Raw genomic sequence first — 26,372 nt, forward strand, 5'->3', positions numbered from 1 at the left:
GTGTCATTGTCTAAACAAACGGCATGTGCGAAAATAAGTCATTTATTCAAATCATTTTTATACAGCAGTGTTTAAAAAAAACCTCGCAAAGCTTTTGTCAGTTTAATAGTATCACACCATCATGTGCCACTGTTTTTAGTTGACAGCGGCCTTCCATCCTTCTTTAACTGACTAGACACTAATATTGAAACCAGACACATTGAAGTCGAAACAGATAGTATATGGAGCCAATGTGCGCTGGTTTCTTTCCGTGCTTATGGGCAAAAAGGTTCAAATCCAACTCCCATCAATGTCATGATCTCCCTTTCTCACCCAAGCCAGCCCTTTTTTCGTAATTTTTTAACTATATTGCTCCCAACCTACTGTATGTATGCCCGGGTAGAAATTACAGAAGTTAAAAAAAAAATTACTTTCAGGGTGTCAAAACAAAAAACCCTTTCTTAAGTAACACCACAATGTGACTGCTCTGCAATGACAATTAGTAGCTTTCTTAAAATCTTCTTTGTACTTCGTTTTTATGTGTTTGAGACAGAAATGTTAGAAAACAGAATGAGAAATGTGTAACATACCTGAGCTGAGCTAACATCAACATTGACTTGTGCTATCTCTCTGGTGGCTTGGTTATGGATGAATGAGCAGGAAGGGCCTCTGAGAAACATGTAGCTTGACAGGATTCTGAACAGTGTACCGGTGTGAGACTGCAGTGAGTTTGTGGCTCTTTCCTAATATTGCATCAGAGAGCTATTGCTAGATATTCCCAGCTGTTAATGTGAGGTACACGGCAGCAATACAGATTCCCAATTCCCATGAGTCAATTAATAATGATTCTGATTAATAAAGAAGTCGGAATATGTGTATTGACACCTGTACGCTAAAGTGTATCAAATAGGCTAATGTAACCTAAGTGTAACAATGGTGTCTTTTCTACTCCGCCATAATCAAATCTAGGCGTAGTGCACTATTCAAGCATCGCCAACAGTACTTTAGCTATTAAAGCTTGTTGCCTGGTCATTCTGGGCATGACAGAATAATATAAATGCTTAATTTCAGCTTTCAAACAAGTGCTTCAAATGTGTACCTGTCAGACAAAATCACAGATTTTTTAATTTTTGAGAAGTTTCATGAAAGGTCTTATCGATGCCTCATACTGTGCTCAGGTTTGCCAACATACAAAAACCTGGAATTAATATTTTACATTTTAAACACTTCCATGACAAAACAATCTGGCTTATCCTTTCCAGCTCTGTATTCCTCATTTTTATTTCCTCCAGTGGATCCAACGCTTTGAAAGAGCAACATCTGAGCAATAGGTTACAGAAATATCTTCCTCTTAAGATGGATTAGATGCAGTTTATTATACTGATTCTAGCTGTTGCCCAAAAATACAGTCAATACTGTATGTATAAATGATGTTTGAGTCAACATTGGGATCGACATCAGCTCTGTAGCAGACATATAAAATGTGAAATGAATATACAAAGATTTTATTTGACTCAATTATCCCAAAATCGAAAGTCTTGGTTCATTCATGCATCCTCGTGTGATAACAAAAGTGAAGATTGAGGATGCTTGAACCCGTTAAACCTGTCGGTGTTGAAGTTTTACTTGGTTTCCTCACCAGACATTTTTCAGCGTCAGTCTGAGAATGTGTTAATCTGGCCCGGTCTCACTGGTTTGTGACTAATGAAACAACTTGTGCCTGCAGTGAATGATTTCTAGCTTCCCTGGAGTTCCAGTCCTCCTGTTTCTACCAGATTGTCTCACCTACTTTAAGTTAAATGCAGAAAATTGTCTCGCTTTTCGGTCACATGGCCGCTCGTTCGCACACACATGCATGAGTAGCTGGGGTGTGTGGGAGGAGAAAATGTTTTCTGTTCTCTTAGATTTGACTTCTTTTCTGCTTCACTTAATTGTATAACTATTATATGCAGTGTTTTTTTAGAACAGCAATACATATGTAGTTGTTTTGATAGTCTTGGTCAGAGGTTGACTGTGTGCTGCCAATTATCTGAATGCTTTGTTTACCGAAAGGCTCTATAGATTTGTCATTTAAATATTTATTCAAATTATTATCAATAAAGTGAACATTAGAGACTTTTTTTGCCATTTTGAGATTGTTAGTCGGGTGATGATTTAACAGATTTAAAGATATAAAATCTAAGAAAATTCAACCAAATCAAATAGCCCGAATTCTCAAGCTCAAGGCTTTAATAAAGCAAATGAAAGACTATTGTACATTTTACCATGTTGACCAAATTTTACCTGACACTTAGTTTAGACTTTGGCTGATATTTATAACCCATTTTCTTTCTATTGCAGAGTAAAGAAATTGGGATTCAGATGCACGAGGAGCTAGTGAAGGTGACGAATGAGCTGTACACTGTGAGTATTATATCTCTCAATCTTTCTCTCCCTTGTTTTCTTTCTGTATTTTTCTCTCTTTCTCTCTCTCTCTGAATGGACCTTTCAGCCGCTATGCCCTAAGATTACATCATGGTTATGCAGACACTGGCCAGAAACAAAAACATTTTGGCTGTACGACAGGTTTGGGAAGAAAGAAGCCGTTCCATCAATAAGGTTTATATCAATGGATGGAAAAAACAAATAGAAGGGATAGTTATCCCCAAAATAAAAATGCTGTCATTATTTACTTTTAGCATTGCAGAACACAAAAGAAAATATTTTGAAAAAATGTTGTGGACATTCACTCGCATTGGCTTTGTGTGAAGAAGTGAATGGGGTCCAGTGCAGTTCGGTTACCAACTTTCTTCAAAATATCTTCTTTTGTGATCGAAGGTTTAAAATGACAAACGGGTGAGTAAATGATGACAGAGTTTTCATTTTCTGGTGAACTACCTACGATGTTTTTAAGGGAATAGTAAATGTTAAGTGGTGGTAGTAATGAGCACATTTCAGTTATATTGAGCCATCTAAATGTGTCTCTATATAATGGATTTAAATCTGTTCCATTATTGCTGAACTACTCGCAGCTATGAGAGAATTCACTTGCTGATAGTGATGTTACAGTAAAGCCATACAACAACACTTTCTATGATATGACCCATTTGGCCCTTGGTGGGGATGTCAAGTCGCTGTGCTGACGCGGTTCCGTTTGAAAGGAGCATGTGGCCTAAACAATCATCTTCTTTACAGTTGCGTCTTTCTTGTGTGCTTTTTAAACCTCTTCCTGAGATCAGATTGCAACTTGATCAGTTTACATTATATCTGGACTATGTGATAGATGATACAATCAAACGTGGTCTGTTTGTAAGATTCCAGTACAATAGTACATCTGTTTCAGATTTCTTACATAATCTATACTCTCTTTTACAACAACAACATCAATTATTTTGATTTAATAAAGTTTTTATTTTTAGTAGTATTTTGATTGTAAAAAAAATCTATTGGCCTTAAAAGGCGTTTTTCTTTGGATCCTTTGCCCTGGATGTAATCCAAAGTGCAGAAGAGCAGGCTGAGATTAATGTTGTCACTCATGATGGGGCATCAGAGAGAAATTTGTCACACATCTCTATTTCTTGTCCTATTCCAGATGTCCCCAAGCATCTCTTTGCAGGTAGCATAACAGCATGCTTCATCCGTTTAAAGTCTGGAATGGAACTAATCCCAGTTTCAATGTATTTTGAGGTTTCATGAACATTTCCCCTGTCTGCTATTGGTGAATTGGTAGAACCCATGTATATTATTAATCCCATATGTAAACGATAATGTTTGTACATTCAGCTGGTTGTTATCCTGGTAGGGAGATAAAGGGTGTTGTTTTGTGATAATAACAATCTGAATGTATGTACTGCACATTATTTCACTTATTAGATAGCTACTTTAGACCTTGAGGTACATAATATTAAATAAATAATTAAATATTTTACAAGCTTGTTTGTAACTTATGCAAAGATAAATAGCTTCCTATCATCAACTTGATTTTCATTTGTTAATTATAACATTCTGTGCAAAAATATATATTTAAAATTGAGCCCTACACCTAAAAATGGGAGTTCCTAGAAATTGTTGATGTTTCTTTGAGGCACATTTTGCATGACTCCATGTATTTTCTCGCAAATGTTACGGTGTGACGAGGGAACCCAAAACAAATTTTCTCTTCTTAGGGGGTCCAAAGGACCTTGATGAAAATCTGACACAAATCTAGATCATTTTCTTGGTCGTGTGTGCATTAGGAATGGTTTGGACATTTAAGCACTGTGTCAGCGCACATTTTATGTATTTGACAACTGCCTGAATAGTGTCCTGCTCACCAGCCATCTGGTTTTTACTTCTCCTTATTTCCTGTCATCGTTTTACTGCGTCTGCAAGTAATTTAATTTCTGGTCATCCTACTGTAATAAATCATGTATGGCACGTTACACATTTACCCCCTTCCGTAAAAGAGTCTTACAACCCTTCTTAAAAACCTTACGAGGGAAGACACAATGCTTATAATTCAGGTAGATACTGTTTCTTCCCATAAATACACACATATGCGTTTTAGTTCTGCCTCTGTGATGCTGGTGTGTTTCAAGGTTACTGACAGGCAATTTAATGTATCGCTGAAGAAGACATGGGAGAGGATCATTATCCTTCCTCTGCTAGCCCTCCTTTCTCCTCTCTTCCCTTCAAATAGACTGTGTCGCTAAACTGAATCCCTGCAGAATGATCCATGTTATTACGTTCTGCCTCATTGGGGTTAGGAATTATTTCTGTGTTGTTTCTAGGTTAAGTAGACAATGAAATGTGGAGTATAAACTCTGTATGGTTTACAAATTAAGTTGAACTAAAATCAAAGCATATCCTTTTAATAGACCTATTGATCAACATTGACCAAAAATTCTGCTGATAATATTTGGCAATTCTGAGATAAATATTGCTCAATAACAATGCCTTTTAGTTAGATTAATATCATATTTATTGGCCCTTGACTACAATGATTTATAAATATTGGTTGACCACTTATGCCTTTGTAAACTTTGTCGGTAATGGAATAAATAGACTTTAAAAGAATAGGTTTCTGAGTAGCCAACATACTTTGTGCTCAACGATCAGCTGTTCTTGAACTATAGACCATAACAATTGATGCTGAGAGCCTCAAGTATTGATCCATTTACCTCCTTCCTGTGCTTGGTATTATGTGTTCGGAATGGGCTATAAGAAATATGAATGTAAAGATTCTGCTGCCCCGACTCACAAAGTGTAATATTTGCACTGCGGTGCAGCTGTGTTTGTGTATTAGTCTGATAGATGGGCCTTGATTTCCTGATGAGGAATACAAAAATGATTTTTCATCCAGATTAATCTGATGAAAGCTACAGGAAGTCGAGGTATGGCTATGTATTTTGTTATTGAAAGTACCGCAATGCTTGTTCATTTGTGGAGGGTGACTGCTCAGCGGTTTTTGCTTGTGAATAAATCAAAGCAAAACTGCATTGGAATATTGGTTGTTTATTTGAAAATGGGATTTTTTCTTTGAAATGTAGGTAAGACGTCCGGTGAAACTTAAAGGGACAGTTCACCCTAAAATTAAACACAAATGTAACTTTAAATTTTTCGCTTAACAGGACTAGTTTTTCTTCATTATTTGTCCCAAGTTTTCCATAATTTTTTTATGTCTTTAATGAAAGAAATTCATTTAAGATCACAAAAACGTAGTTTAGTAGTCAAGTGACCCTTAAGTTTTGAACATTAGCGTGCATATTGCAATAGCTTCCACTGCTGTATCTAATGTCAATCTTGCCCTAACATTGTTCTTCAAAGCTCAGGTCATCTCACCTCACCTCACCATGTCTGTAATAGGATTGTGTTGCTGGAGATTTGCCAGGCATGTCCATCGAACCTGCTTGTAAATATTTGCCTTTGATGTGTTCTCGTCTAGGGCTATGAGTTGATGGTTGACAGCTATAGGAGGTGCTGAGTGCTAACCTAGTTTTTCTTTGGTGCTAGAGAACGTAGATCCTGTCAAGTCAATGAACAGAAGGCACTCCCTTAGTTTTACTGGGCAGCTATGATTTTCATTCATGGTGGGTTTTGTGAACAGGGTATTCTTCTGCCACAAGTGAGAAGAGATTATGCTGAGGGATACAAAGAATGTGATTGAAAATGATAAAATGGTGGTCAAAATATCCTTATGGATATGAAGGTACATACATATGTTGCTGTCAGTGAGGATTTTTTTGAATATTTGGATGTAATGTCATTGATGTAGCATGAGGCATAGAACACTGATGTTTAATCATCCTTTTAACAGCTACGTTATTTAAACAACTACATGTGAATCAGGAGAGTACACAAGTCCTGGCATTGGTTAGCTGTTGGACGTCTCTCACATCTGTGAATGTTTACCAGACCTTGTTAAAGGGCTGGTGATCCGTCCTGAGGCAAGACACAGCCAGCGCTTCTCTGAGAATTAGACTTTGCATCCTCTTCCTAATGGGTTTGAGGAAACAGGAATTATTAGGGACGTTGGGTCCGGATCCTGTGTACTATATAATAAGAAGATCTTGTATTATTTTAAAGAACAGGACTGATGGTCTAGTTAAAAATAAGGGAAAAATGGTTTGATGGATTTTTTTTTTAAAAAGGGCATCTTTAGTCTTACAGATATAAATGATGTGTGCAATTCATATAAAAAAAGTCTTTGTAGAAACTTCCAACAAGATGTTGTGTTTGGAATAAGTTAATTTGGAATTCTGGGTAAATGTATATTGAGTGATATGTTTTTTTTTTTATAAATATGGGTTATATTCTGTCTCATTTATTTTCCCTTTATGGAAGTAATAAAACTGTAAATTAAATTTGATTTAACATTAATATTGTTAAACAGACCTAAAGTCATAATGTTGGCGTAAAAGTCCATCGAATTGGTAAGCTATTGCTAAAAGGTGGAACATAATATGCGGTTTAAATATTTGCTTGGATAACATTCGAAAACCTATAATCTGATCATTGCATAGTTTGGTATGATTCATTTTTTCGGCTTTTTCGTTGTTCATCATTTTTAATATATTATGCTAAAAATATAGACCACAAAGTCTCACAAATTGTATATATTACAAAATACCTTATTGGCCGATTGAATATATAGTACAGTGCCATCCTGTGGATGCACTCAACAACCTTTGGTATAAAGTGATGATCTGTGTGTGTAAAGTGATAGTCAAAATGCTGAGTTGTATGCACATTAGTGTCAGGGTCAGTCCTGAAGAGAAGTCAGTGGACGCCTGCAGGCTGGCAGATTTAATAAGCATTTTATTGAAAAAAAAAATTCAGACAGGCGTCTGCAGGCTATGGGGATAAGAATAAAGCAGGGCACCGGTCCCTCTCTCATTTCACTTCTCTCATTCTCCGTTTCCCTGCCCATGTCTGTCTCCATTCTATTGTTAATGGGTTCCCCAAACAGTTAGTCAAATCTGTCTTATGGTCGCCATGAACAGGCATGAAGAGGGCAGTTTTCTTTCCTGTGTTGACAAATTTCCAATAGAGCGCAACGGACGGGTTCCGGAAGTTAAAATCCCATTAGGGGAATTGATTTTTACCCATACCTTAAACTGTTAAAGACAGACCTACCATGAGGTTTATAAATGATGGTAAATGCTTCTGTTCAAATCACCTACCCATAAAAAAACTAGGCTAACAGTTATTGGATGACTAGTCGACCATCTCAACCCATCCTTAATTTAAATGCGATTTTAAGCAAATGGTTTTGATTGAATTCTTATTCATTTCAAGCTTGTGATTTGTGTTTGTCACCCACTGTTAGTTCAGTGCTCTGTGTCTTCTTGAGTCTGAATGGGAGCCTTGGAGTTGTAGTGGAAAAGAGGATTATGGGTAATTCTGGTGCCAAGTTTATACTCTCATGCATATTCATGAGGTGGCCTGCTTCTGTTGTGCTGATGGGAATACAACTGAGTCTCTTTGACGTTGAACTGTAACGCTGCCCTGGAATGCAACTCTTGGAGATCATTTCATTGAGATTTTTCCTCTTCGTGATCAAAGCATAGACTGTCTTGCAAATGTGAAAACAACATTTCTGTTCAACATTTTCGTTTGTTGGTGAACATTAAACCGAAACCTAGTGTTATTGCCACAACACAGAGTAACATTTACATTCATAATAAAATATGAAACATTATAATTCAGGATTTGGTTCCATGTAGTATAAAAGAACCAACATGTGTTTACAGTTTACATATCTTTTATGTTCAAATATTTAAAATACTTACGCTAGGAAATAATCATTATTTTCCATTTGGTGCTGCTTGTGGAGCAGAAATGATACCATATGCCTTTAAAGACATTTTCATATAAAACAGCCCCCCGGCAATGCAAATATCCAAAACATTATTGAATAATGTTCAATACTGTAAGTCGCAAAGTGTTTTGCATAAATGCAATTGCAATGTACATGTAAATGCATGAAATGCCAGACTATCAGTTTAGACAATATTTGATGATAATAAGATGTTGTGGGTGAGAGCTAAACAGTGCAGCGACAGAACTGATTAACAAAATATTCAACACAAGTAATCACTTTCTGAATGAGCCGTCCACTTAGCAAGCTCATCTGAGTCATATCTCAATTATGAATGCTGATCCTGAATGAATGCGATGGAATGACTCGCGGTAACTCGAGCTTAACTTGCGTTATTCATCATCCTGTGCACCTTCTCTCCTCCAGGTGATGAAGACGTATCACATGTATCACACGGAGAGCATCAGCGCGGAGAGCAAGCTAAAGGAGGCTGAGAAACAAGAAGAGAAGCAATTTAGCAAGTCTGGAGACCTCAACGTCAACCTCCTGCGCCACGAGGACCGACCCCAGCGCCGCAGCTCTGTCAGAAAGATTGAGAAGATGAAGGAAAAGGTGAGAACGCTCTCCTGAGCTGCCAGGCTCATAATGCCATGCTATTTTCTTTAAAAACAGTCTTAAGTATGATTAAGACTCTTTAAGACAAAGATAACGTTATTTCAAGTGGGTCTATACAAGGGAGGGTCAGACAGGCTCTCAAATGATGTCTATCACATCATGACTTTGAAGTTGAAGTTTATGTCCATTATCATTAATCATATTGAAAGGAGTTTTACATTGGCCCCGGGGCATCTGGTTAAGGGTTCTTGTGGCACAATGTATTGATCAAGCAACCGCCACAATTTTTTTTTTTAAACTAGTGTACCTTGTTATCAATGTGACATGAAATGTAAGACAATTACTGTATTTTGAAGAAAACAAAGTCAAGAAATTTAACATAAAAATTTGTGAGCATGTGTCGTGAGCATTGTTGTCCAAACATACAGGTTAAAAATGACGAGTGGGTTAATAAATGATGAGAATTTCCATTTTGTTATAAACTATCACTTTGAATTAGTGTTGTGGCTGGAATACACTACAAAACTTGTAAAATCTGAACAGATTTTTTTTTAACTAGACATCACACACTTGCAGACTTTTTGAAAGTTTCATATAGAAATACACAAACTGATCAAATCTGCAGACTGGCAAAGACTTTCTGCAAAAAATCCAGATTGAAAATCTGGGCAAAATCTGAGCCAAAGTCTCGTAGTGTATTTTAGCCTTTAGTGAGATAACGGAATCTGCCATTTTTACTCCAAAAATGTTTTCAGTGTAATGCCAGAGTCGTAACACATAACTAGTGGAAAATGGTCCTCAGGATGATCCTTAAGTGGCTATAGTTCAAAAAGCAGTGAATAGTTGTTCTCTTCTCAGATCCCCTAAAGTAATGCACACAGTAAAGTTTGAAAGTAAAGTTTGAATGAACCTGATGGACGGTTACAAAAACGAGTTTGTTCTGAGATTTATCTAAGAATGGACAATGAGGTCAGTGAGACCATAGACAGCCTGGAGTCTGAATGGCTGGGTAATCACACACACCAGATTCAACATTTCAGGTCACTGACTTCAGCTATAAATCCCTTAATTCATGCTAATTCATAACAAGCTCTACAGTTGAAGCTAGTTATTAGTGACTGCAGCACCGTATAAAATATCTATAAATAAATATATATGAATTGTTTTATCATAGGAGGAATTTATCACGTTTTTCTATCTTCCTTTGTTTTCTGCCTGCAATGCGTAGAGATATTGGCATGAAAGTCGCTCAGCCTCACACTATTTATAACCACCATAGTCATGGATGCTCTCTGTGTGTGTCTCTGCCGCATGACCTGATTCTGCAGGCTTGCATGATCTTAATACACCCAGCAGGCAACCCTAATGACCTTGATAAACTATAATATCTAATATACTAAGCAATCTAATATTACGGTTTGATATCCAATCAAGTGGACATACATTTAATATGATTCAGAATATGACATGTCTTGTCTAACAGTAATTGTGTAATCGCGTGAAACTCAACTCATTTGATCAGTGATCAAATATGTTAGTACTTACATGTTTGTTCTTCCTTTAAATATTTTGTTTAGTCAAAACAATCATGTAGCTGTCAGCTGGGCAGCGTTATTAATGGTACTACAGCAGCTGTCTGCTTTGAGTGTTCCTGTGTTTTGTTGAAAAATTCAGCAGGACCCATCTGGAACTTATCAGTAGATGAGACTCAGTCTGTATGTTCTGTTAATATTCATCAAAAGCTTGAAAGCGATATATAATTATTCATGCTTTATGTCTTTACACTATATTTTTTAGTTGTGTATGCTTCATTGCATATTTACGTGTTTTTATAATTTTTCATTTACTACATGTAAATAAATGCTTTTGTTTTATTTTACATGTATGTATGTTTCATTATTATGAAGTTTAAATTTATGCTGAAAATCTATTCAAATAACATGTACAGTAATTTATTTAAAGGGACCGCTCACCCAAAAACAACTTACCCCATATAGTCATTTACATACATTTACGCATTTGGCAAACGCTTTTATTTTCTCTGCTAATTCATATATTTTTATCGAAAGCGACTTACATTGCATGATACTATACATTTTTATCAGAGTATGTGCAATCCCTTGGATCGAACCCATGATCTTGGCGTTGCTAGAACCATGCTCTAACCACTGAGCTACAGGAAAGCTTTTGCTTTTGTCACATCAAAATCTGTTTGTGAAAACAGATAATATCTTAATATAATTTTCTCTTTTTTGTCTATGTCTTTCAGAGGCAAGCCAAGTACTCGGAGAACAAACTGAAATGCACAAAAGCTCGCAATGACTATTTATTGAACCTGGCAGCCACCAATGCCGTTGTGGCGAAATATTACATCCATGACGTTTCGGATATGATTGATGTGAGTATGTGAAATGAGTCACGTGTTTATTTGTGTGTATTAGCAGGGGTGTTTAAACGTGTTGTCTTAACACTGTTGAACTGCTGAGGGCTCAACTCCATCTGTTGCCCTCTTTGTGTGTTCTAACATGGTTTGCCTTGGATGCATTGTCGAAATGTTTGCTTTGCATTTTCTAGAGTGTAATTGTTTGTGAATTTGATTTTATTCCTCTTTCCATGTTATTTCGTGTTTATTGATTTATTACTCATAATCTCCATTACTGTCACCTAATCTGGTTTTATTCAGTAGCAAAATGCCTATAAGACTGTTACTGTGCCATGTAGAATTATTTTTGTCAGATCTAAAAGATGAGCATTTAATTGGCTAACTTAACTGCAAATAAGCGATGGAAAAATGTTATTGCTTGATACGTTTGGGAAGAATAATCAAGTCCATTAAATTCCTATTTTATCATGAAACTTTGCACATTTATTGCAAATTGTTTATCAATGTGGGTCATTCTCTTTTAAAAATGAATCTTTAGTTAAAATCTGAAATGCACTTATGTCCTGTAATGACTATCCATCTTAGATGATGTATGTTAGACGGGTTGGGCGAAGCATCCGTTAACTCCTCCCCTTCAACTGTCAGTCTGCTGCCACTTGCAACTGCTGTTTTTATAGATCCAATCAAATAGCGAAGAAAGACGAAAGCCACACCCACTATTTTTCTCATTCAAAATTACATTTCACTCGAAAATTCGTCAAAATACAGAAGTAAAAACAATCGGAACTTCCGGTTCACAGGGATTATTTGTTCCCTGATTATTTCTCATTTCTGTTTAGGAGAAACACAACAGATAATTGGGAGATTCCGTTTCAGATTTTTCTTCGTATTAGTTGTTTTGTCGGATGTTTGTCAACAGGCATTAGTTTAACTGTTACAGATATCAAACAGCAGATATTATACTGTGAAAAATCTGCTAAAGCTAGGAAAGTATGCAGTGATGTGCAGTGTACTGAAGTATTTACTCTGTTGGATCATCTTTGCTGTCATGTTAGAATTACAGTAGTATGTGTGCTGTAAATCAAAACCAAACCTCTGTGGCTTTTTGCTGAGAGATGCAAAGTGTGTTGTCACATTGCTGTCCGTCAATATGCAATGATATCCTATGGCAGATTAAGAACACACACACATTATAAAACAAAACGAAATGGAGAAGAAACTATACTGTTTATCAGGGGTTTTCAAACTGTGGGTTAAGACCCACTTGTGGGTCGCACAGTGGCATGAGGTGGGTCGTGGAAAGTCACTTGGCTTTTGAACGACACACCAATAAACTGTTTAGTCCATTTAATGACTGGCAATAATAGCTTTTTATATTTTATCATTAGATATAATTCGACATTGCAGCTTTTTTTTTATTTATTCTATTTAGGGAAAATAAAAACTCTTCTACTTATAGATTATGAATGTGTATTTTCTCCCCATATTTCCACCATTTTATTTTGGTGGTAGTTTATACCTGTCTAGGTGGGTCCTGGAATGAAAAAGTTTGGGAATCGCTGCTGTAGATAAGCACCTAAAATGATTGTTAGTGGATGCATTCTTTTTTTGCAGCTTTTTATATATGTACAATATGTTCGTTCAATATTTATACTATTCACGATGCAACACAGCCAAGTCTTTCTCACTTAGCATTTTGTAGTACTATGCAGGACCCCAAGATGATACGTTTTATTTACTTTTTTTTTGCACAGAACCGTTCAGTTACAGTTTGCATGTCAGGTATTGAAATACCATCACACAATCATTTAAGTAGTTGCTATACGCTGTAATTTCATTGAGGCGAAAAACTGTTTTGCATGGTTGTACAGGTTAAAAAAGAAAAGGAAAACATATTTTTACCGACTCACTGCCATAGCCAATGTAAACATGGGTTTGTCTTTAAAACCGCTAATTGGTTAAAACCTCTAAACCCAAACTCACAGAACTTTCTATAGTCACCACTGTATATATAAAAATTCATGTGGTACATGTGGGCTGCTGTGGTGTATTAGGGTTCCAGGTTACCTTGTACCAGAAAAATTCAGGTTAAGCCTGCTGGTCCAAAAAATGTGACCACCCATGCTACTGCTGGAAGACACACAAAGTGTTGTGTGTAAAGTGTGCATATTGCGGTGCAAATACTGTGCGATACTGTGCTTTTAAGTACATTGAAACATTAACAGTGCATTTATTTAAACATGCAACAAGAATGTGATATTGTGCAGTTAATATTTATATTTCTTTCATTGTAGTGCAATTTGTTTTTTCCTCTTTGTTTCCTCCTGTTACTGACACTTGCCATCTTTTAAATGGTTGGACTTTTTAAGTGAAAATTTGGGTGAGCTTTCGCATGCTCTCAATAATTTTTTTCCAAAATAACTGGAGGTCCTTTTAAGCTCTATGTTTCTTTAAAAGTGGGACTTCATCTTTTTGCTTTTAAAACTTGATCTGAACAATGTAACATTAAGAACATTCTCCAAAGTGACCTAGACAACTTGAACCAGTAGAGCTTTGTGATTAAAATGATGATCAACTTTTTTTAACTGATTTCAATGCTTGACAATTGTTCGTTTTCACAGTTTTTTATGCCACCAAATACGTTTCTGTAAATTAAAAAAATAGGGACAGATGAGTATCAACAATTGAGATGAGCGTAGCATTGCTTTGTACAGTATATGCTGTACACACACGCACACACTTGAATGTAATGACATTTAAAGATTACATTTCTAAAGAAACACATTGTCTCCAGCTGCCTTGTAATGCCATCTAGTCTATGCTTAAGGACTTGACCATCTTGTGTTTGGATGCAAACCCTTTTAGGCTTCCTATAGTTTAACAGTTAAACAGTAGAGATAAGTGCCACATCCTAATGGTTCACATAGGTTTTAAACTGGCTCTACATTGCTAAAAGAGGTTAGTTGGACATTTGTTAAGCAGGTAAACCAATTAGCTAAGATATCCCACTGTGCTTGTGTTTCTAACTATAGACATAGAAGATCTAATTTCTCGTCAGGCTCTTATTCACAAATTTAGATCATGTCAATTTTATGACACCACCATCCACACTCAGGAGATGCTACCTGTTGTACAGTTCGCCCTGAGAGAATGTGAAATTGTGAAGTCGTGTGAGCGCTAAAAATAGGCATCACCATGGAAACATATTTTGCAAATAAAGTTTAGTTTAACCAACCTTCACCGAGATAATGATTGCGTTTTGTTCATCTAAATGTCAGACAGGTTCGCTGTGAAATGTGTCTCATCTCTCCTGTCCTCATTTTTACAGTGCTGTGACCTCGGATATCACGCTAGCTTGGCACGGACATTTAGGACGTACTTGTCTGCTGAGTATAACCTGGAGACCTCCCGTCACGAGGGTCTGGACATCATCGAGAACGCTGTAGACAACCTGGACCCACGCAATGATAAGCACAAGATCATGGATATGTACAATCAGGTCTTTTGCCCACCAATGCGCTTTGAGTTCCTGCCACACATGGGAGATGAGGTATCGAACTTCAACTTGTGTCTCCAATATCATCTTAAAATAGAATGATCTAATTCATGTGTACTGTAAAACCGCAGACTGACTGCAGACACCTGATATAGATCATAACAACTGACGATGCTATTGCTGTGTATTTTCTTCGGTGCATCCCAGGTGTGCCAGGTGAGTGCCCAGCAACCAGTGCAGACAGAACTACTGATGCGTTACCACCAGCTACAGTCCCGACTGGCCACGCTCAAGATCGAGAACGAAGAGGTTGGTACCTACTGAGAGCGATCAGACACTAGGTTGTTTGCATCGAAAATATTAAGCATACTTAGTTGAGCTAGTATTAAACTGATGGTGAAATGTTGTGCGATTTTTAGTAATGCCGTCCGATTATGACAAAAAAAGTATAAACATGATTGTTTTGACCAGTACTAAGATCATGATTATTTAACACTTTTTTACATTTAAAATAAAACACAGCACAATAAAACACACGGAAAGCTTCTAAGAATCCTCTAAGAAAGCTCTTTATGTAGCTTAAACAAAAATAATACTTCTGTGTAGGTGTCTTAGCTTAAAATCTTTTCAGGACCAACCTAAGAGAAACTTTGAGCAAGAAAAAGACAAAAACTTTAATATTTATTGAGAAGGCGGGGCTGACCCCATTGCTATGAATGACACAGTATTTTAAAAACTGTGATTGGTTGGGTGACCATGAAGGACAAAGAACGCTTTTAGGTATAGGGTCATTAGTTTGAAATTGCACATGTATTTTTCCTATTTTACCGCATCATATACACGCAGTACACAGACTGTATATATAGTATGTATATATTTTATTTTAATAAAATCTAAATAATGTCAACGTATTTGATAGAAAATGAACAGTGACACAATACGTTTCCTTAAGTGCTGTAATTGTTTTTGTGATCACCAAAGAAGGTTACGACAGAATCAAATCATCTCTGCATAGCTGCATTTCTGCAGTTGCTATATATGTTAATGCAGTGATTTCTTCTATTTCTGGTCCTTTCTGCGCTGTCTTGGAGATGTTAGCGTGTCTCTAATAGGATCGGTCACAAACATAAACCCTGCACGATCTAATGTGTTGCGTCTTATAAACTCTCTGTAATTCAATTCAATGTAATTTTATTTTATAGCACTTTTTACAATTTCTTCTTACTTTTTGTGTTTCATCCATTTTCTCTTCTGCTAAAGTAACTCTAAGTCTCTTAAAAGTCCTTCTCGCAACTCGTAAACTTTTTGACCCTTAACTTTTAAGGGTTAAGATGGTTTGTGAATTACTTTTTTTCTTTACTAGAATCTTTTCTGTAATTCTAAGGGGAAACGCCCACATATCTGATGTTGTGTTCAGACCAAACGTGAATTGCGCGAGTGATTTACATGTTAAGTCAATGCAAAGACGCTATAGACCTACTTGCGGCGCGAGTAGCAGAAGCCCCTCCCATGACGCGATTTCACATCTGTAGTTAAATAAATTGGACGTGCGAATGAAGCGAATTTGACGCGCGAATGAAGCGAGTAAAGTCAAAATGTTTAAGCGTCTAACTACGCGCGATTCATTGGCGCAAGTCGCGTTTGGTCTGAACAGACACTAAGAATTTGTCACTAGGAGCAACTCTTTGCACTAAGATTTTTCATGAATACGCGCCCAGATATTTTACATAAAAATGTTTTATTTAAATTTACCTAACAGATTTTGCTTTAATATCTCAGTACTGTACAATTTACATATCCCACTGTTGGAACCAATTGCTTCAGAAACTGTACAGCTTCATTTACACATATGGATGCTACACCTGCTCACTTTAATAAGCCGTCAAACTTTTTTGGGTTTAACTCATAAGACTGCAGAGAGTGTTTAGCGCTCATCGAGCCCTCAGCTGTAATCGCGCACATTTCTTCTCTGCTGTTTTGAAGCGCTCCAGAGAATACTTCAGACTAGCAATCACACTCATTGCAATTTAGTCTGTCTTTCCTGGGAACTCAGAGTGTATTTTTAGAATTTTCATCTGGTAACTGTGTGTTTCTTTAGGGATTAAACAGTTATCTCCATGTTTAGGCTTTGGTGAGGGTAATTCGGTGTCTTTAGAGAGCAGAATACAACTCGGGCACATTACCGAGCAACTAAGTGTATGCAGGTGCTAATGGATTTTATAATAGCTGCCGTCTGTGTGTATTGATGACTTCATCTTGCCCTTATCATTTTGCGTCTCATAACCAGCTTGTAATGGATGATTTTGTGTCATGAAGGGAATGTGCCACATTAATTTGTGAGCCACGCAGCCGGCGCCCACGGCCAATTTACACACGGGTCCCTATAGCATTCACACAATCCTCATTTCAGACATTGCTGTGAGTGATCTTTAAACCCAGGGTCGAATGGAATCCGACCTCGAAAAGATCATTGGGGATTGCTTGGGGTATTCGGCACTGCAGTATTTGCTAAAAGGTCACTTGTGATTTGGAATCAATGACTTTTTTAAATGGCTCTGCTCACATTTGTTTTGTTTTGTCTGAGCTGTTCCTCACTCAAAGGTTGTAAAAGCTTTACCTGCATAAACATTCCAGGAATCTGGTTTTATATGAAGAGAAGCAGCAACATATTTAATGCTGTTAGCTTACATGTAAGAAAATGACACGGTGTTATTGCAGATGTTACAGTGAAGCACATTTATCACAATCTTTATTTGTCTGTTATACTTGTATGGAAGTTTAATATTTCTATAATAATAGTTTTTATATCTCAATGTTCTTAAGATCGCATTGTGGGTTTTAATATGGCAAGTGCCTGTTATTACGTGTTATTATGTGCTTTTCAAGCGAATGTGGGCACAGAAAATGTAATTTAAAAGTGCTACATGTTTTAAAAAACAAAACTATATTCCACAAAGTTATAATAAAAAAATCTACAACTTATATAAAATATATGCTGATGTAAGTAGGTGATCTCAGTCAGAGTTGTATGTTTGAAACATTTTTGTACCATCGCAAAGTCATTTACAGTGTGTCACTGTCAAACTTTAAGAAAGTTAAATATAACCTTCACTCCAAAGTTCACACTGGCCTCTTTTTCGGCTCATCCCCGCTGTGTTTAAATTAGGTACGCAAGACCCTGGATGCCACCATGCAGACCTTACAAGACATGCTGACGGTGGAGGACTTTGATGTGTCAGACGCCTTTCAGCACAGCCGCTCCACAGAGTCCATTAAATCGGTGGCTTCCGAGAGCTACATGAGCAAGTTAAACATCGCAAAGAGAAGAGCCAATCAGCAGGAGACGGAAGTCTTCTACTTCACTGTGAGTGGTCTTATTTTTTCAGCCAATAACCAACGAGACTTTATGTAGTTCTTTATGACAGTATATGAATATTAATAACATTTCTCCACCGACACAGATAGCCGATAATTCAGCGTGAAACCTGCCGATACCGAATCTGAAGATTGAATTAATATTTCTTAACTTTCTTAATATGTTATTTATTCATATAATGACGATAAATATTTAACATCAAACTGGTGATGTTTCTGAACATTTTCTATTGACCTGGCACAAATTCATCGGATTTTTTTGTCCTCTTTTGATTGACAGGATATATCGTCCCTGATCATAAAATAAGGCAATACCGATTATTGGCTGATGTATGTGATTAAGTAAAATGAACATTTTTGTTTAATTCTGTGAACAACTAACTATATTTCTCCCAAGAAATATTTCTGCAGAAAATGAACACTGGAGACAACGATCAATATAACAGAAAAGATGCTTTGTATTTTTTCAGACCTCAAATACAGCAAAGAAAAAAGTTAATATTCACTGTTAAGCAATACAATATTTATATTCATTTATATTCATTTATAGTCATATTTGTACATGTATTTAGAAAAAGTTATGTGATGACCTCTTGTCATGATGTCAGTCACAATGCTGTTGGAGGACTTTCACTCCTGAGGTTTGATTTTGTTAAAATTCCTCAAACGACTGGAATAGCCAAAATAAATCTAGAAATGCAGATCTTATTTGTTTCCATGTCTATATTACTCACAATTAAGATCCTATCTTTTGAGACTTTGTAGGCATTTTATAAGGTTTCGGAACACAGTAGTTACTTCAAAGTTTGTTTGATAAGATTCTCATATCTTCTTTTTATAGAGACTCTTGGGGACCTGGTCTCCAGGATCCCTGAGCTATCTGTTAATCTTTTATTACGTGGTTCTCATCACCTGCGCGTACCGATATGAAAGTCTACCCATCCTATTCTATCTATCTGTCCAAACGCATCACACACGAAGCCTCAAAACATTGGCGACAGCACCCATGCCTCGCCAATGAGACGGAAATTAAATCCTCCAATTGAAACAGATTAAATTTGTGGCGTGCAAAGTACGACGAAATCTGTTCTCTGTTGCCCGCAGCAGACGTCAGTCCACTGTTTCAGTCACATCCTATTAAAATCATTAGCTCATTGACGCCTTTATCTGTTTCCGCAGAAATTCAAGGAGTACCTGAACGGCAGCAACCTCATCATTAAACTGCAGGCCAAGCATGACCTGCTGAAGCAGACCCTGGGGGAAGGTGAGCAGTCCCTTTATTAAATAAGCTTCTCTCCGTTCTGTGGAAATTGTAAGCGTCAGCATTGCCAGCATGTTAAGTGTCTGGAATGAAACTGTCTGGATGAAACTTTGTTCTCAGTTGGATGCAAAACAGGAATTTGTTGCTAATGAACATTAGTAGTTATGCATTATTTTATAATAAAGCACACGAAAAAAGTTTACCCAAAGTGGGGGTAGTTTACCAAAAAAAGGAAAAGAAACAAGAAGATATTTTGAGAAATGTCATAGTGGTTTTGTGTCCATACAATGGAAGTTAATGTTGTCCAATGTTGTTTGGTTACCAACATTCTTCAAAATATATTATTTTGTGTTTGGCAGAAGAAAAAACGGCATACAGGTTTGGAATGACATGAATCAAAATTTTTGGGTGAACTGTCCCTTTAAGATGATAGAAATTGTTATTCATAATCATAAAGTGCATTAACACTTTACGTATTTTTATTTCAGCCATTTTTGGAAGCTGAGCAATAGACCGATAATTATTGTGTTTGGTAATTGACAGAATTGCACAGATGGGGTCCACAGACAATATTGTAAAAATACCCAAAGTGTTCCTTTAAGCGTGAATCATGTGTTTGTCAGATCATTATAGAGACCCTGCTTTCACGGCCACATTTCCCACAAGGCCTCTTGTCTCTTCGGTTACGGGCAGTTTACGCCCAATCAATCAGCCGGCAGCACCTGAGGGGGCGTATTTCGGCAGCTGCATGTGCGGTTGCTCCCAATCTAATGGCGACATGCTGTGGGATGGCACAGCTGAGTCCAGCCATCCACTAATACGATCGTTGACCAGTCCTGCTCTCCAACCCTCACCAGTCTCCGTGTGCTCATTTACTCTTGACATCATTGGCTGATTAACATCACACACACAAAGCGATTTGGAGCTCAGGTGTGTGTGTCTGTGGTGCATTTACACGAGTTTGGCACATACGGTTGCAGCAGGTTCCGCCCATGTTTTTAATTTTTCACCTAATTGATCCTAGATCCATTAAGCCAATTAGTTTGGCACATCTTTTAATGTTATCAAGGGTTGCCACGGCACCAGCCACCTGGCTTAAATGGACATTTAAATGAGTATCACGAATGTGCTCCAAGCATCTGCATAACCGAAGTGTCTTAAAAAAGAGATTTCACAGAAATGTGAATGGGCTCTGAATCTTTTTTTAACCCTTCAGCTGTCCGGACAAAAGGGTATATTAGTGATTGGAGTGATTCTAGAGGGCAAGCATATTACGCAGACTGGAACCACTTCATTTGATATGCAGATTTAATGAAATGAAATGATTTGAGGGCCACTTCACATTGCTGCAGACCCTATGTAGACACATCTGTAGTTCCACCTCATTACATGACGCTTCAGAATCAGACGGAGAGCTTTGTTTGCATTATGTGGAGACATGGCCAGGTGCTTTCGAGATGGTAATTTGGGTGTTTTTGGCTGGATTGGTAATGACTGAGAGTGAGCAGACTCTTGTGTTTAGTTAGATCGGAAGCCTTTATTGTCATTGTATAGCGCCGCATAAAATTACAGCTTTACTTTGGCTTTTAACCTCCTGTCTTGAGTAATTGTCCAAAGACTGTTTTATTCTTCCAATGCCATGTTTTTATGTTTTTCGGATAAATAGAATGGTAAAATATTTTTGAATTGTAGCATTATTATACACATTTTACTAGTACTATTTTTCACGTTTTCTCATGTTAATGATCCCTCACTGTGCAAGGGACACAACATATTCTTCAAATTGCTTGGCTTGTTAAAGAAATATGTGTCTACTTTTCCCAACCTATTTTGCCAGGTGTTGACAAAACAGCAAAAAATCCCATATATTCGGTGGTGGAAATGCTTGAGATTTGCATGAGGGGGAATATTCTATATTCTAAAACCATAAATGCAGAAAATCATGCTATATTTTTGACATACAGAATGCATAGTACTTGGACGCTTGATACTTCAATCTACATTTTCAACTTCTATATTTTTGACCAAAGATGGTGATCAACAACCTAACAGCATTCTAAGCAACCCTAAAGAACACCCTAGTAACCACATAGCAACACCTTTGACACCACTCTGAACACCTAAGCAACTGTATATCAACACCCATCACTGCCTCACCAGCCACAACATTCAACATTGGGTGGCCTAGCATCACTAAAATCGTATTTTGTTCCAAAAATCTTGTTAAAATTTGGCTCTGAAAAACTGATGTTAATATTCTGATACATTTTTGTGAATGTCCTGCGTATTTTGGTTTGTGGGGTTGTACGTTGTCCACTGTTTTCATCGTATTGATAGCAGGGGACCCTTTTGGGTAGATTGAGATTGATAAAAAGGATTTAGTGAGCCGTCACAAACGTCAGTCATTGTTGCCAGTGTGTGAAGTAATCCCCCCACACCCACACTTACTTTTCTCATACACATACACATAAAAACACGTACACACACGCTTATTAAGGTCCCTTCTGTGATCCGTCTGACACCCCACAGGGTCCTTCCGAGGTTTCTACGGTGACCAGTGCTCTTCTTTGTCTCAGTCGCAGTGTGGCTGCTCGGCCATTCATCTCTCCTTCAATGGGGCTGGCCACTCTCACCATAGCTGTCAGTGCAATCCGACTGAGCTTTAGAACGCCCTGCATGAGATCATACTAATAATGCTGTTTCTGACTCCGCCCTCTTTTCTATCTCATTTCCAGGAGAAAGAGCCGAATGTGGAACTACAAGGTAAGATTGATGTGAATTAAGATTCCCGCATTTCTCCTTCCCCCTCATGAACTGACTTAAAATCAGGAAGGCTTTTATAGAGCTGTGTGATATTTTTGTTATTTTGTACTTGGAAAAATCCATTTTAGTCCATTTGCTGCGACTTTAGCTGATAAAACAACTCATAAACCCATAACAAGCCATAGTAAAACCCAAAAAGGACAAATAAAAGTTTGGCAGCCCACAGAGATATTGCACAACGGTCAGATAGAGGTTTGTCCTCAAGCTGTCACTGGCAAGGACTCACGCTCAAAAGCTCACGCTGGCTCGTCCAGAATGTCCTCAGACAGTCAAATAATGCTGAGGATACTAATTTCATGATAAACAGATGCAGAGCATCATTTTCACATCTGCACCCGTTCTTACCTCTCAGTTGGTTGACACACACCACTGTTCAGATGTATGTTCATAAGGCCTTTATTTTGAAATGTCAAGTCCATGATGCTCATAAAAGATGGGCTTCATGGACTTGATATACACACGTATAACACAACTGTGATTGCTTGACTTATGCATTGCAAGTGTACTTGCATCACTGTGGCGGTAACAAACCTCAAAATACTCAAGGGGGCGATAGAGTGTCCTTCAGATGACTGCACCATGAAGCCTATAAATCATGTTCAAGAAAACTTGTTCAAAAAAACATGTTCAAGAAGTAATATTTGATCTAAACTTTCTAATGCATTTATGCTAATGGTCAAACTACTGCCCCTTGTGGGGGCGCTGAGAATGCAACACATTTGCATTGGGTTATGGATATGAATGATGACATTTTAAAACGTAATGTTTTAATGAATGAAACGATTTGCATTCACACATTTGTTGATCATGCTTTTCAGACCTGAACTAGTGAGGAAGTAAATGTTTGAGATCTGTTTTTAGGATTGTTGCCTTTGGATATTTTTCAATGTGGCATTGATTTCCACTGAAAACGACCTTCCATCTTGTTAATGTTAATAATAGGCAAATATAAACAACAGCATATGCTATGCCCTCATGTTTACAGCCATAGTACTGAGCCATTTCATTTTCCAGTATGATTAAATTGACCAGCCTGTCACAACAGCGATTATGTTTCCATAGCTAAATGTTTTAATAGGGGGCCAATTGTGGCACCTTCAGGGAGTAGAAAACTCCCCGCAGTTGGTATTTGTTAATTTGAGGTCAAACGCATTAGGATGTAATTAGAAACAACAATTAATGCCTGTTGCTTATTTAAACCCCCTTATTATAGGCTTTTACCTCTGCTGAGACATAAGTTAGTACTTAAAAGAATGAGTGCATAGATATCACAATGAAATTTTGCTACGGAATATAATACAGGATGTATAATTTTACGTTTGTTTATGTCCTCATTTTTGTTCCACCTAACCATCTTTATTCTTCAGACCCCCGACCCTTCCCCCAAAACCACAGAAATTTCGGAAACCGAGGCCTCGCTCCATCTATAACCATAAGCTGTTTAACGGCAATATGGAGAGTTTCATTAAGGTAGTTTAATAACCGACTGTGGCGCCCCTAGTGGGCTGGAGGGATAGCTGACACAAGCTCTGTCTCTGAACTTTTCCTACCCCTGACTCATGCCCTCACGCACTCTACCTGCTCCTGTTAATTTCATTCAGTCTTTTTCACCAGGTGGCCATGATGCAGATAAAAAGGGTGGCATGTGATGCCCCCCGCTTAAGTAGTTTCAAAATAAAATACTTCATTTATGCATTTGAGTGCTTGACTAATTTTAGAACTGGTTTAAAGATACTGTACATTTACATTTATGCATTTGGCAGTCGCCTTCATCCAAATCAACTTGGATTGCATTATACTACACATTGTTTCTGAGTATATGCACTCCCCTGGGATTGAACACATGACCTTGGCGTTGCTAGCGCCATATATTTAAAAGTATAAAATAATGAACTAAAGGGACATCATGTTCTCCTCACGCCTCCCTTTGCTGCATCTAAAGCCATTCCAGCAGCTGCCCTAATGCTATTCTACCCAGTCACCACGGCGACACTGTCGTCTCCATGGCGATTCTGTAGTCACTTCCTCTCTAACTGTGAATCTCTCAACTCTTTTCACGCTGCTCTGCTCTACGCTGCTTTTGTCCTAGGGGAAGACGGAATGCTCGTACCCGCAACCAGGTACTTTAGAATAGGGCCAGGCATGGACTGTCTTTTTTTGTCATATAGCACTGTAATGCATTCCCTTCAATGGCACGTCATCGCCTCTTTCCCCAAGAGTTCAAAAACAAACCGCAAAAGTGTTCTGTATTGACCTTGTGTGAGTAGCAGAAATGTTTCTAATAATTATAGTCCTGCTCCAACCCTGACTGAACCTCTAATGTTTTTGTTTGCTCTTGAGGAAAGATATGCTTAATGCTTTGCTTTATTCTCTACTAAAACGACTACTCAATGTTTGTTTTTAAAGCTATTGAAATTGTAAAACACATTCCTGTTGTTTGAAGGTGCTCTAAATAAATTTCTCTTTAAAAGTTGAAAGTTAATTGCTCACAAAGCGGAAGTATGTATTTTCTCCATCACAGAATGAGTTTTCCTAACAGTGTGTCATTGGTTAGACAAACAGAAAGTTTTGACAAACAAACACTATTAATTGAGCCAATGGTGTTGTATCGCACTGGATGCTCAAACAAAGTTTGTTTTAAAGTCCCAAAACCACAGGGTTCCAATTTTTTGGGGAAAATAACCTATAAATGGCTTACCTACAATTGTGCCTGTATGTTACACTGGGATTAAAGTGTACCTGAAAATGAAAATTCTGTCAATGTATACTCACCTTCTTGTCATTTAAATCACAAAAGAAGATATTTTGAAGAATGTTGGAAACCGAATAACGGCGGTACCCATTGACTTGCATTAGTTTTGTGTCCGAACAATAGACGTGTGTTCTGCAGAAGAAAGAAAGTCATACATGTTTGAAATGACAAGAGGGTGAATAAATGATAACAAATTTTCATTTTTGGGTGAACCGTCCCTTACATCTTTAAAGCAGAATAGCAAACACAAACAAATAAAGACAATATTACTTCGGGCACCTTTATACATTAATGACACATTTTCAGATGTTACATACCCTTATGAAAATTAAGCATGTTTTTTTGTGGTACTAGTGTAGTAACCATGTTTTTTTGGTGTATTGATTACTTGGTTTTACTACAGTAACCATTGTTTACTGTGGTTTTTATTTTGTGATAACCATTGTTTTACTACAGTAACCATGGTCTTTTGGTTTTAACTGTAGTTAAACCATGGTAAATTTCGTAAGGGTAAATATATATTTATCGTTCAGTATGTGTTTATTAATCATTAGAGACCATTAGACTTTCAAGCACTGCTCGAAAATTGATACCATTGTGTAATACTTGTTGTCTTTCAGGATTCAGGTCAACCCATTCCTGTAGTGGTGGAGAGCTGCGTTCGGTACATTAATCTATACGGTAAGAGGTTCAAGGAAAGGTCACTAATTGATTTCCGCTGAACGTGCTGACTTGAAATCTACTGGAAACCATTAGAGAGCTCTCAAAAAACAACAGGAGCTCTTGTCATTCAGAGATGGCCCTACAGACTGAACCTGAAACAGACACAGATGCTGATCTGAATAAGAACTCATCTGTTGTACGTTTTAGTGATCCCGTGACGCTCTGCAAATAGTTTCATATAAAGTCCATCTGTCAGGGTAAAACTCAAATCAGTAAATTGAAGGAATGACATCAGTTTGGCTGTAAAACATGCTTTGGTGATTTATAATTTACGGCCTGCTGGTTATAAGACTATAGGATTTTACAGATGTCAAGTAAAGACAAAACGACTTATAACAGGGATCAGCGTGATCTGCTGTAGCTTATTTTTATTTCAGTATATCTATTGCTAATGATTAAAACCCCTCTAACAAAAGCCACCTGTCCCAAAAAAACAGGCCGAGTCAAAAAAAGGTTGTTTTCTGATTGCCTGAAAGCCGTGCGGCTGAAATAATGCGATGTCAAACCCTGACAAGTTTGCGCCTTCTTTTTATTTTCCCCTGTCAGGGCTGCAACAGCAAGGCATATTCCGAGTTCCTGGATCTCAGGTGGAAGTGAACGATATTAAAAACTCCTTCGAGAGAGGTTAGTCGCTTCAAGAGAAACAGTAATTATGCTTTGCTCTTTGTGTTCTTCAAAATGTGAATT

At 37.4% G+C, this 26,372-nt stretch overlaps 1 protein-coding gene across 2 annotated transcripts in view; it reads left to right on the forward strand.

The window, feature by feature from the left end:
- Positions 1–26,372, forward strand: part of srgap3 (SLIT-ROBO Rho GTPase activating protein 3) — a 70,500-nt gene that overhangs the window by 26,344 nt on the left and 17,784 nt on the right. The window contains exons 4-14 of one of the 2 annotated variants that reach the window (XM_056750317.1): positions 2,320–2,382; positions 8,684–8,869; positions 11,142–11,270; positions 14,584–14,805; positions 14,959–15,060; positions 17,918–18,115; positions 19,306–19,390; positions 22,123–22,150; positions 23,578–23,680; positions 25,583–25,643; positions 26,232–26,309. In XM_056750317.1, coding sequence (XP_056606295.1) covers positions 2,320–2,382; positions 8,684–8,869; positions 11,142–11,270; positions 14,584–14,805; positions 14,959–15,060; positions 17,918–18,115; positions 19,306–19,390; positions 22,123–22,150; positions 23,578–23,680; positions 25,583–25,643; positions 26,232–26,309 — 1,255 coding nt within the window. Of the gene's footprint in view, positions 1–2,319; positions 2,383–8,683; positions 8,870–11,141; positions 11,271–14,583; positions 14,806–14,958; positions 15,061–17,917; positions 18,116–19,305; positions 19,391–22,122; positions 22,151–23,577; positions 23,681–24,299; positions 24,331–25,582; positions 25,644–26,231; positions 26,310–26,372 lie in introns of both variants that reach the window. The other variant, XM_056750319.1, reaches the window with a different exon arrangement.

Source organism: Triplophysa dalaica, chromosome 6, assembly GCF_015846415.1.
Source record: "Triplophysa dalaica isolate WHDGS20190420 chromosome 6, ASM1584641v1, whole genome shotgun sequence".
Classification (NCBI taxonomy): Eukaryota; Metazoa; Chordata; class Actinopteri; order Cypriniformes; family Nemacheilidae; genus Triplophysa; species Triplophysa dalaica.